The following is a 13,530-nucleotide window of genomic DNA, read 5'->3' on the forward strand; positions in this document are numbered from 1 at the left end:
TTTCTCATCCTTGCCACTAATCCAAATTATGATAGGAGGCCCGCCTCCGCCTCCTCCCTTTTGGTTTTGGTGCCTGCCGGCACCTGCTGGGCATGATCCCAATTCTCCTTTAGTATAGAGTTTCTTCTCTGCTGATAATTGCTTCCCTACATTCAGAACCTGGGCTTCCAGGGAAACAACGTGCTTACATCTTGCACAGCAGTGTCCGTCCTCGATCGGATGATCAAGAAATGCATACATTCTGCAAGATGTACACCGAGTCTCCACACCTGCCGGGCATCGTACCTACTAATTTAATGGGGATTGGGTGTTATACCCTGTCCAAATTAACTAACAACTAGCTTCCTGACACTAACACTCAACAATTCCCAGGTTCTCAAGAAGACAATACACAGGTACTCAACAATACAATACACAGGTATTCACAGCACACATGAGCACTCACAACACACGTGCACTCACAGGACTCGTGCACTCACAGTCCACATACACTCACAGTCCACGTACACTCACAGCCCACGTGCACTCACAGCACACATGCACTCAAAGTCTATGTGCACTCACAGCACTCATGCACTCACAGTCCATGTGTACTCCCAGCACTCATATACTCACAGCACTTGTGCACTCACAGGACTCGTGCACTCATAGTCCACATACACTTACAGCCCACGTGCACTCACAGCACACATGCACTCACAGTCCACGTGCACTCACAGCACTTATGCACTCACAGTCCACATGCACTCACAGTCCATGTGTACTCCCAGCACTCATGCACTCACAGGACTCGTGTACTTACAGTCCACATATACTCACATCACTCTTGTACTCACAGCCCACGTACACTCACAGTCCACGTGCACTCACAGCACACGTGCACTCACAGCCCACGTGCACTCACAGCACACATGCACTCAAAATCCATGTGCACTCACAGCACTCATGCACTCACAGTCCACGTGCACTCACAGTCCATGTGTACTCCCAGCACTCATGCACTCACAGTCCACGTGCACTCACAGTCCACGTACACTCACAGTCCACGTACACTCACAGCCCACGTGCACTCACAGCACACATCCACTCAAAGTCCATGTGCACTCACAGCACTCATGCACTCACAGTCCACATGCACTCACAGTCCATGTGTACACCCAGCACTCATGCACTCACAGCACTCGTGCACTCATAGTCCACATACACTCATAGCCCACGTGCACTCACAGCACAGCACTTATGCACTCACAGTCCACATGCACTCACAGTCCATGTGTACTCCCAGTACTCATGCACTCACAGGACTCGTGTACTTACAGTCCACATGTACTCACAGCCCACATGCACTCACAGTCCACGTGCACTCACAATACTCTCAATACACAGGTACTCACAATACACACACACTACTCACATACAATACACAGGTACTCACAATACACACAATACTCAGGTACTCACAATACACACACAGTACAGTAATCAGGTACTCACAATACACAGGTACTCACAATACACACACAATACACAGGTACTCACAATACAGGGGTCCGGTCCGGTCGTGTGGGGATCCGGTCCGCCGCGCTGCCGCTCTCTGGGGGGGGAGGGTCCGGTCCGGTCCTCTGCTCTCACACTCCCTCTTACACCACACTGTCCCAGCACTGGCTTCTTTGCCAAAAGCTCTACAACAGCACCCTGCTGCAGCTTCTAATGCACCCTATACAGTACAGGAGAGGAGCCTCCACAACTGAGAAAGACTGAAGTTAAGACTGGAGCTCAGCTTTAACATTCCTATTTGCTGCAGCCAGAGTTTAATAAATAAGTAAGTTTAAAATAAAATAAATAAGAAAGTTGCACTGCTGCTCAATTTAGAGAACAACAGCCTGGGTCTCCAGGAGTTCGACACTTAGGTCACTTTCACACTGAGGCGCGCGGTTGTAAAGCGCAGCTCGTTTTAGCAGCCCCAGTGTTCCGATTAACACTGCCCATACTCTTAGAGAATTTAAACAAAGATAATTCCCCTAGTGGACTTTAAAGGCACATATGACAGAATGTGTAGGAGAGTATGTTAAGTAGACAACAATTTATTAATTACAAAAAGCTCTCATAAAGACATCAAACAAATGACATAAATAAAAAAGGAATGCGATTACACATATTTATAGCTATTGATACCAATACGCTTGCACCCGACGCGTTTCGGAGTTGTTTTAGCCTCCTTCTTCAGGGGTGGTTGTAAGTTTTAACAAAGATTTATTGGTATATATAAATATTGGCTGCGCATTCCAGAAAGGTTTAAAAACAACGGTGCTGACACATACTGCCCATCAAGCTTCCAATCGTGGTGTGTAAAACTTTGTTTAGTATATCCAAAGTGCCCTCGATTAATGGGCCTTCCTTCCTATCATAAGGAAGTAAAACCACCTCATACATCCTTACCCAGTTATCTCCACCTCGATAGAGGCCATATGAATACTTTGGATATACTAAACAAAGTTTTACACACCACGATTGGAAGACGCGCTTGATGGGCAATATGTGTCAGCACCGTTGTTTTTAAACCTTTCTGGAATGCGCAGCCAATATTTATATATACCAATAAATCTTTGTTAAAACTTACAACCACTCCTGAAGAAGGAGGCTAAAACAACTCTGAAACGCGTCGGGTGCAAGCGTATTGCTATAAATATGTGTAATCGCATTCCTTTTTTATTTATGTCATTTGTTTGATGTCTTTATGAGAGCTTTTTGTAATTAATAAATTGTTGTCTACTTAACATACTCTCCTACACATTCTGTCATATGTGCCTTTAAAGTCCACTAGGGGAATTATCTTTGTTTAAATTCTTAATCTAGGATGTGGCACAATTTGCAGATAATTAGCCGACCAAACCCCTGTTTTTTATACTCTTAGAGAAGTACTGATAATTGAAGCACAGGGCAGGGGAATGAAAACTGAAATCCTGGACCACTGCCTCTGTGTTGAGCAGCGGCCTGACATTCCAGTGTGCTGCTAGCACAAGATTTTAACACTTCCTGCAGTAAATGGACTCCTAAAATAAAAAAGACGCTCAACCCACCCCACCCTCCAGTCCCCCTTGTGCTTACCTCCGAGGTTGTTGAGTTGTCAGCACCCCATCCAATCCACCAGTCCATGGATTTGAAATCCCCACTTTTCTCCCACTTCCCTTTGCAGCACTTTCAGGGTGGACCAGATCAATTCTAATTTGTCAGCACTGTCGCTGGACTGGCTGTGGGGGGCTGACAGCTCAGCAACCCCAGAGGTAAGTACAGCAGCAACCGGGGGTGGGATGGGTGTCCAGTGTTATTTCACTTTTTCATTTTTTCTGTAACGGTGAACTAACACTTTAAAGTAGAAGTGTTGGCAGACTATAAACATTTAATTATTTACATACTTGTAACAAGCTACAAGCACCCTGGAGTAATTCAGGTTCACATCTGTGTGCTCTGGTAGAACATGCACGTTGATGTGTATTTTTCTACGTGTCAACATGTATTGCACCCAAAAGGGGAAACTCTGTTTGTTCGTACCCTCCCCTCCCTTCACTGCCACATTTGGCACTTTTTGGGGGGGAGGGGGAGCAGGTACCTGGTTTTGACAGGTACCCGCTCCCACTTCCCGGTAAGATCTCCGCACAACGATCTGCATCATTTCCGGCCCCTCCCCCCATGCCTTGGGGACCATTTAGAACCATTCAGACGGCGGGACCATTCAGAAAGCGCAGTGCGACTCAGCTTGACAAATTGGCTGGGGTGCCGACATCGCAGGATTCCTGAACAGGTGAGTGTCTTTATATTAAAAGTTAGCAGCTACAGGCGAGAACTCCTCTTAAGTTCCAAAGGAAGTATGCAGAATGCTATTTTAACAAAAATCACTAGGATATTGCATTTAGAAATGTGCAGTTCGTTTTGTTCCAAACAAATAATCAGACAAATTTTTCGTTATTCAGAGATTCGGATATACCCGAATTACCCAAATTACAGTGTAAAGCATTCCCCTTTTTTATGAGTGGAACATCCGAAAATATCTGTAAGTGTGAGAATGGGAGAGAGAGTGTCTACTGGACCTTGGCGTGCCAAGTGGATCACAGCCCAAGGGCCCTGGCAAGGTAATCAGCCGTAGGCGTTTTGACCTTTTTTGGGTCGAATTAATCTGGTAAGCAGGCATTTCTCTCTGGTGATCGTCACATGCGGTGTGGATAACATATTGAATATATTAAATATCTGGAATGCATCTATTAATTGTGAACTTGGGAATTCAGGAGTGTGATGCCTCTATCCTCTCACTACCTCAGCCCTGCACCCGCCTTTCTATCACATAAGACTGTGCAATATTGGATGTATTCCTAACTTTCTTTCTGGAATCAGGACTTTTTATCGTATTTACAATTTGCTGACATTCTTATGTATAGTATGTTCTGTTAAATGTTATTTGCGACTCTGTTCTTGAATGTGTTATTAGAGTACCGTTTCTAAATAATGCTGTTTTAGTTAAAGCGGAAGTCCGGCGAAAATTTTTTTTCTAGGTGTCAGCAGCTGCAAATACTGCAGCTGTTGACTTTTAAAATAAGGACACTCACCTGTCCCGGGGTCCAGCGATGTCGGCACCCGAGACTGGACCGTCCCTCGATCCTCGGGTGCTGCCGCCGCCATTCTCAGTGAGGGAATCAGAAAGTGAAGCGTTGCGGCTTCACTTCCTGGTTCCCTACTGCACATGCCCGAGTCGCGCTGCACGTTCTCAATGGTCCCCGCTATCTCCTGGGACCTGTGTCTTTCCCAGGAGACAGCGGGGGATTGCAGGAGGGGGCGTGACTCCCGTGGGAGTCTATTCCCGGAAGTGGGTGCAGATATCTGTATTATACAGGTATCTGCACCCCCCTCCCCCCTGAAAGGTGCCAATTGTGACACCGGAGGGGGGGAGGAATCCGATGAGCGGAAGTTTCACTTTTGGGTGGAACCCAATTAAATTTGGTTGATTAATTTAATCTGTATTCGGGATTTGTATTTGAAATTCGTATTCAGAATTGGTTTTATGTATTTTATTAAATTTTCTTCTAACTTACCAATTTTCTTAAAATTTTAAGCCAAAGGTGATATAAATTGTCATTGTAATCAAAATGCACTTTTTGATTACATTCGAATTGAAAAAATCTATAATTTTTGATTCAACCAATTTGAAATGTATTGATTCGAACATTTCAAATTTTAAGAAAACTGGTAAGTTCGAAGAAAATTTGATAAAATACATAAAACCATTTCTGAATACGAATTTCAAATACAAATCCCGAATACAGATTAAATTAATCAACCAAATTTAATGAAACAAAGTAACTAGATTAATAAATCGAAACGAAACCAATTTTTTCATCATGCACATGTCTAATTGCATGTTATATTTTTAATACAAATATCACATGTGATATGGAAACTTACTGAAAAAATTAGAAACGCTCAGTAAATACCGTATAGGCCTGTGTAAAAGTCAATTCACAAAAAAAAAAAAAAAAAAAAGTAAACAACTGCATTTGTTAAATAAGGTGTGGTCTAGCCATGTGCTATGTAGCAAATGTATTAATATACTAGATGGTTGTTAAAAAGCCAGCACTCACTGCATTCTTAATAATCGATGACTCTTCTGCCGTCTGCCAAAAATTACCTGCTGACAGCAGAATATAAACAAAAGAGCCGACAGTAAAAAAAAAAAAAAGCGCACAAGGTCTTCCCCTACAATCCATACCAGGCCCTTCAGCTCTGGTATGGATTGTGGGGGGGGGGGGAGGTAGGTTGGGGGGCGCACATCAAAAAAACAAAATGGTGTGGGGTGCCCCAAAATCCATACCAGACCCTTATCTGAGCATACAGCCTGGCAGGCCAGGAAAGGGGGGAATGAGCGTGCACCCCCTCTGAATCATACCACGTCACACTCTTTCAAGAATGTGGGGGGGGGGTACTTTGCTTGGCTCCCTCTTTCCTAGCCTGTTAAGGCATGTGGTCTGGTATGGATTGTAGGGGGAAACTCACACCACTGTCACAGTCAGCTCTTTTGTTTACATTCTGCTGCCAGCTTCTTCTGTCGCATTAAGAAGCGGAAGGACTACTAATTGTTTCACTTCTAACTGCAGCCGGAGGTCTGGTCTGTAGTACAAGAAAACACATTAAAGGGATTGTAAAGGTACATTTAAAAAGAAAATAACGAATATGTCTATACTTACTTACTCTGTGCAATGGAATCGCACAGAGCAGCCGGGAACCTCCTCTTTTTTGGATCCCCGCCGGTGCTCCTGGCCCCTCCTCTCTGGCCAGTGCCCCCATGAGAAGCCACTTGACACAGACAGCAGCACTCAGAATGCAAGGAATGCATTAAGGTAAAAAATGTTTAGACTTTACAACCACTTTAAGTACCGCAAAATACTAAAATATATTGCTTACGGTATTTGATGTGAGTTTTATTGTGAATTGACTGCTTCTGAGATAAATACCACAAAAATATATATCTATAACACAGAAGATATTTTGCAATAATGCTCATACGGTATTTAACTCTTATACCCTGTACACATGGTCGGATTTTCCGATGGAAAAAGTGAGATCGGATTGTGTTGTCGGAAATCTAGATCATGTGTGGGCTCCATCTGACTTTTTCCGTCAGAATTTACGACACACATAGTTTGAGAGCAGGATATAAAATTTTCCTACCACAAAATCCGATCGTTTAAATTCTGATCGTGTGTACACAAATCCGACGCACAAAGTGCCACACATACTCAGAATAAATTAAGAGACGAAAGCTATTGGCTACTGCCCCGTTTATAGTCCTGACGTACATGTTTTTTTTACGTCACCGCGTTCAGAACGATCGGATTTTCTGACAAACTTTGTGCGACCGTGTGTATGCAAGAAAAGTTTGGCCCAAAGTCCGTCGGAAAAAATCAGATGGATTTTGTTGTCGGAATGTCCGATCAATGTCCGACCGTGTGTACAGGGCATAAGTGAACTGAGACTAGAATTTCAGTGATATGCATCTCAGCTAACTGCAGACATGATCATTGTCTAGTTACTCACCATCAACAAGGCCAACACTGAGACTGTCATTCCTCAAGTCCGTAATATTGCCTGAAAAAAAGGAAATAAGGAAATAATCAAAGACATTGAAAACAGATATGTTACCCATGTATAACAGCACAGTAAAGCTCAACTAAAGCTTCATCAGCTATTACTGTACTGTAGATACATAAAGGTGCATAAATGAAATAATTAAGGGCTTTCTATTGATTTTTTTTTTAACCCTAAAGTGGTTGTAAACCCTCAAATATACCCAGTGAAGTGACTGGCCTCAGGTGATACACAGAGATTAAACACATCTATCTACATACATTGTACCTGTTTATCTGCAGTCATCTTTCCCCTACATCCCATCAAAGTGCAGAATTTACTCAGGATCTCTTAGTTTTGAAAAGCAGGGGGTGGAGAGCTGAAGTTACACTCAGGGAGGAGAGCTGATTGGTGGGAAGTAACACACCCCCCCTTCACACAGCACACAAGAACAGAGCTGAGGCTGTCAATCACAGGTGGTGCCTTCCCCATCATCATTTTTCTCTTGTCAGGAAAACTTGTCAGGAGTGAGTCCTGATGATAGCAGAGGAATGAAGCAACAGACAGAAATGATACTTAGTCCTCTGGATTGAGAGAAGTACACATTATAGAGGAATATGCATTGTTCATATTTTATGTCTGAGGTTTAGGGCCGGTTTACACCACAAAAATGCAGTCTGGATGTGTTTCTACATGAGCTTTTTTTTATGTGTTTTTGCTGAGTTTGGAAGCGTTTTTGATGCGTTTCGATGTGTTTCCCCTGTTTTTTTTTAACGTTTCCTGAGGTTTATTTGTTGTAATACAGTTTTAATGCATGCTGATGCATCCCAGTGCATTTTTTATGAATTTTGCTGCATTCCAAGACAGTTATGTTCAGAAAAAACGCTTCTACTTTTTTTTCTGCACTGAAACTCACTGGAACTGACCGCAGTGTTGTGAACTAGGCCATTGGAACCCATATAATCTACTGTCCATGCTTTTTCGATGCAGAAAAAAAAGCATTGGACTGCATCTGGTGTGAACTGGCTCAAGCAACGAATGAATGGGGCAGGCCAGGGACGGCAGGGCTGTGGAAAAAAGGCCTAGAGAATACTGAACATTCTCCAGCCCAAAAAGTAATCAGGCTCTATCTGACATGCTGCAGCTTCTAATGCACACTATACAAAACAGGAGAGGAGCCTCTACAATTGAAAAAGACTGAAGGTAAGACTGGAGTTCAGCTTTAACAATCCTACAGTGAGGGAAAAAAGTATTTGATCCCCTGCTGATTTTGTATGTTTGCCCACTGACAAAGAAATGATCAGTCTATAATTTTGGTGGTAGGTTTATTTTAACAGTGAGAGACAAAATACTAACAATAAAATCCAGAAAAACACATTTCAAAAAAGTTATAAATTGGTTTGCATTTTAATGAGTGAAATAAGTATTTGATCCCCTATCAAACAGCAAGATTTCTGGCTCTCAGGTGTCTTCTATACAGGTAACAAACTGAGCTTAGGAGCACTGCCTTAAAGGGAGTGCTCCTAATCTCAGCTTGTTACCCGTATAAAAGACACCTGTCCACAGAAGCAATCAAGCAATGAGAATCCAATCTCTCCACCATGGCCAAGACCAAAGAGCTGTCCAAGGATGTCAGGGACAAGATTGTAGACCTACACAAGGCTGGAATGGGCTACAAGATCAAGCAGCTTGGTGAGAGGGTGACAACAGTTGGTGCGATTATTTGCAAATGGAAAAAACACAAAATAATTGTCAATCTCTCTCGGTATGGCTCCTTGCAACATCTCACCTTGTGGAGTTTCAATGATCTAGAGAACGGTGAGAGATCAGCCCAGAACTACATGGAGAATCTTGTCAATTATCTCAAGGCAGCTGGGACCATAGTCACCAAGAAAACAAATGGTAACACTATGCCCTGAAGGACTGAAATCCTGCAGCGTCGCAAGGTCCCCATTCTCAAAAAAGCACATGTACAGACCCGTCTGAAGTTTGCTAATGAACATCTGAATGATTCAAAGGAGAACTGGGTGAAAGTGTTGTGATCAGATGAGACCAGTCAAGCTTTTTGGCATCAACTCACCGTGTTTGGAGATGGAGGAATGCCGCTTATGACCCCAAGAGCACCATCCCCACCGTCAAACATGGAGGTGGAAACATTATGCTTTGGGGGTAGTTTTCTGCTAAGGGGACAGGACAACTTTACCGTATCAAAAGGAAGATGGATGGGGCCATGTACCAACAAATCTTGGGTTAGAACCTCCTTCCTTCAGCCAGGACATTGAAAATGGGTCGTGGATGGGTATTCCAGCATGACAATGACCCAAAACATACGGCCAAGGCAACAAAGGAGTGGCTCAAGAAGAAGCACATTTAGGTCCCGGAGTGGCCTAGCCAGTCTCCAGACCTTATTCCCATAGAAAATATGTGGAGGGAGCTGATGGTTCGAGTTACCAAACATCAGCCTCAAATGCCTAATGACTTGGAGAGGATCTGCAAAGAGGAGTGGGACAAAATCCCTCCTGAGATGTATAAAAACCTGGTGGCCAACTACAAGAAACGTCTGACCACTGTGATTGCCAACAAGGGTTTTGCCACTAAGTACTTAGTCATGTTTTGCGAAGGGGTCAAATACGGTACTTATTTCACTCATTCACTCAAATGATTAAAAAATCAGTTTATAACTTTTTTATAATGCGTTTTTCTGGATTTTTTTGTTGTTATTCTGTCTCTGACTGTTAAAATAAACCTGGGATTTTATGTGATAGACCAACACAAAGTGGCACATAATTGTGAAGTGGAATGAAAATGATAAATGGTTTACAAATTTTTTTTACAAATAAATATGTGAAAAGCGTGGCGTGCATTTGTATTCAGCCCCCCTGAGCCAATACTTTGTAGAACCACCTTTCCCTGCAATTACAGCTGCAAGTCTTTTTGGGTAATGCCCCATACACATGAGCGGAAAAAACTTGGATGGTTTTTCCGACGGAATTCCGCTCAAGCTTGGCTTGCATACACACGGTCACACAAAAGTTCTCTGAACTTTCGAGCGTCATAAACGCGGTGACATACAACACTATGACGAGCCGAGCAAATGAAGTTCAATGCTTCCGAACATGCGTCGAATTGTTTCCAAGCATGCGTAGGAATTTTGCGCGTCAGAATTTGTACAGAAGATCAGAATTTCCGTTTGGAACTTTTTTCGACCGAAAAATAGAGAACCTGCTCTCAATATTTTGCTGGCTGGAATTCTGCCAGCAAAAGTCCGATGGAGCATACACACTGTCAGAATTTATGACCAAAAGCTCACATCCGACTTTTGCTGGCAGAATTTCTGATTGTGGGGCTTATATCTCTACCAGCTTTGCACATCTAGAAAGTGAAATTTTTGCCCATTCTTCTTTGAAAAAAAGCCCAGTCCCTGTCAGATTGGATGGAGAGTGTCTGTGAACAGCAATTTTCAAGTCTTGCCACAGATGGTCAATTGGATTCAGGTCTGGACTTTGACTGGGCCATTCTAAAACATGAATATGCTTTGATCTAAATCATTCCATTGTAGCTCTGGCTGTATGTTTAGGGTTGTTGTCCTGCTGGAAGGTGAACCTCGGTCTCAAGTCTTTTGCAGACTCTAATGCCGCGTATACATGGTCGGAATTTCAGCCCGCAAAAGACCGATGACAGTTTTTTGTCGGAAAATGCAACCATGTGTATGCTCCATCGGTCTTTTGCTGGTGGAATTCCAGCCAGCAAAAGATTGAGAGCATGCTCTTAATTTTTCGGTTGGGAAAAGTTCCTATCTGAAAATGTGATTCGAGGGATTCAAGAAAACCCCTGCCCATTGGCTGAGACACCCCACATACCCATAACCTGACCTTGAGTTGCCTTTCTCATATCTAGTACCACCAAGTTCCCAGCCACCTAGTGGTAGAAGAGAAAAGTGCAACAAGGCCAAACTTAGGGAGAAATCAATAGATTTCTATCAATCGACCAAGATGGCTATTGGCAAGTAAATTTGTGAGGAGCTCCCTGACTAAACCCCAGGGTGCTACATGTAAAAAAGAGGCATGGTACTTACAGTACTTGTACACTCTGCACCCTCAATATTCACCTCTTCAATAGCTGTAGTGCCTCTGACTCACTTCAGGGAGTGTTGGATTCCTGGCCCTCCTCCTAAGCCATTATTGTGTTGTGCAATGGCTAGGGGCTGATAGACCCAACCACAGCACACAGTGGGGGAGCAGGAATCAGACACTTAAGAAGTGTGTCTGTAGAAGAGGATACTCCAGCACCATAGCCAGGGCTGCTGTTAGAAATCACGGGGCCCTATACAGTCTACCTGACAGAGCCCCCCCACCCCGGCCAAAAGTGACTAAGGACATAGGTTTATCAGTCCCTTTCTCTGCAGCCTCAGCTGCACAGCTCTTTGAGGCTTCCTGCTCATTCACAAACTGAAGCATAGTAAACACAGTTTACTATGCTTAAGTGATGATTGGACACAGGGGTGATTGGTACCAATCGCTCAGTATATTCATTCAGGAAATGAAGGAACCAGTAAATTACATATTTACCGGCCCCTTCCCCCGTTCCCCATCCTGAAACATCCCCCTGTGTGTCCGCAGCAGCTGCTGGTGGGAGAGGAGGGAAGCCAGCAGCACTGCGGGGGGAAAGGGGCACACGAGGGTGCCCAGACAGCAGATGGAAGGGGCGCATGTGCTAGAACCAATCCCCCTGCAGTGCAGCCGGAGGGATAAAGATGCGGAGAAGCTGTCAGCACTGCACGGAGAGGAAGAAGAGGATCAGTGTCTGCAATAAGACAGTACAGCCGGCCCTCCCGCTCAATAGGTGACCGGGCCCTTCTTTTGAACTGATGGGGCCTGGGCCCAGTACAGGAGGGCTGGCTGTATTGCCTTATCAGTGGCCCCGACCATAGCCCTTGAAGAATGGCGGTACAACAGGTGCATATAGTATCCATTTTTTTATGGGAGAATCTTCCTAATCTACTTTTAAACTTTGCAGCAGTGTCATTTTGAAGTAACTTTAAATGTAATAAAGAAGTAATTTTCATCCTACCTCAAACAAGGTGGCCTTTGAAAAAAATAGAAATTTCACCTGAAATTGGGTATTGAAGCAAACCAGATAGAATAAAAAGTTCTTTAGTAAATCATCTCCTTAGATTCAGCCTGGGACTGAAATGTTCACTTTGTCTCAAAGATAGTGGCATGATTCCATTTTTTTGCCATGGTTACCACAGATTTGTTTCACTATCTGGGTTTGCATTGCAAAATGTACTTTCCAAATTGCTATTTGCATCTTATATAGGAAGAATTGTATTGTGTGCTGCATTTTATCCGACTGTATGTAAATTATTTTATAGGTCATTAATCTGTTTGGCAATTTACAGTTTTGTACTCTTGACTTTTAAATGAACTTTAGGCTCCTCAAAAAAACCCCACAGCTGATAGGCATTGGACATTATTAAAAACATGTGCAGAAATAAGTTGAATACAGTTGAGAAGCCTAAAAGCATATGTAGCAATAACTCTCGGCGGAGCTGATGGTTTAAAGCGGGCTTGTTACCTTCACTCTCCTTCCCTCTGTTTCACCGGCACCGGGTCTAGGGGTTCCGTTGAGTTTACCTCTGGATGGCACACGCACCAACACTTGAGTACGTTTTCAATGCTTTATTAAACCATCAACAAAGGAAGTAGCAGGAAAGAGGCAGAAGGAAAACCGCAAGGGAAAACTCAAATACCCTTTTTAGTAGAATTCTTGACAAATGTCCTTTGGGGTTGGATATTTCAATAAAATGCACTCCCTTGGTGGGACACACTCCTTGCCCGCCTGGATAGGCCTCTGTCACTTGCCTAGCAGCCAGTACGCAGCACGAACAAAAGTCTCTGCCACAGACTTGTTTGGGATGAACCCGTACAATACTCTGCCACAGGATGTATTGTTTTTTTCTACGATGAATGTCAGTCACAGTGCTTGAACCTTTAAGCCGACCCGGCAACACTATGCAGTATAGTTGCTTTAGGATACGTCCTCCAACCGAGTCACCAGGCCCCTCTCCAGACCAGCACGCTGCATGATCCTTCCATGACGGGTCCTTCCCTGGGATCTCCTCGGTCGTCCAGCTTCTTCCCTTTTGGATAGACAGCTCAGGACCATTCCTCGGCCGCTGTGGTAGGCCCCAGACAAGCTTCTGGGCCCACCCCTGCGCCGCAGCGACGTGGGCCTCCGGGACAGAGGACCACGAGATTTCTCTCTAATGCATACCTGTCGGCCAGGAGGGCCAGCAGGTGGCTGTAAAACGAACCCCAAAATACGGTGTCTGTCCCATAAATACCCTCTCCCAGAATGCAACTTGGAGGACCACCTCCACCGAGTTGTCTCCGGGAGAGAAGAGCATCCATACAC

At 44.0% G+C, this 13,530-nt stretch overlaps 1 protein-coding gene across 1 annotated transcript in view; it reads right to left on the reverse strand.

The window, feature by feature from the left end:
* Positions 1–13,530, reverse strand: part of LOC141134450 (proteinase-activated receptor 1-like) — a 70,592-nt gene that overhangs the window by 38,700 nt on the left and 18,362 nt on the right. Inside the window, exon 2 of the mRNA XM_073623988.1 lies at positions 7,084–7,134. Within this exon, the coding sequence (XP_073480089.1) occupies positions 7,084–7,134 (51 nt within the window). The remainder of the gene's footprint in view (positions 1–7,083; positions 7,135–13,530) is intronic.

This window comes from Aquarana catesbeiana, linkage group LG01 (genome assembly GCF_042186555.1).
Source record: "Aquarana catesbeiana isolate 2022-GZ linkage group LG01, ASM4218655v1, whole genome shotgun sequence".
In the NCBI taxonomy this organism is placed as follows: Eukaryota; Metazoa; Chordata; class Amphibia; order Anura; family Ranidae; genus Aquarana; species Aquarana catesbeiana.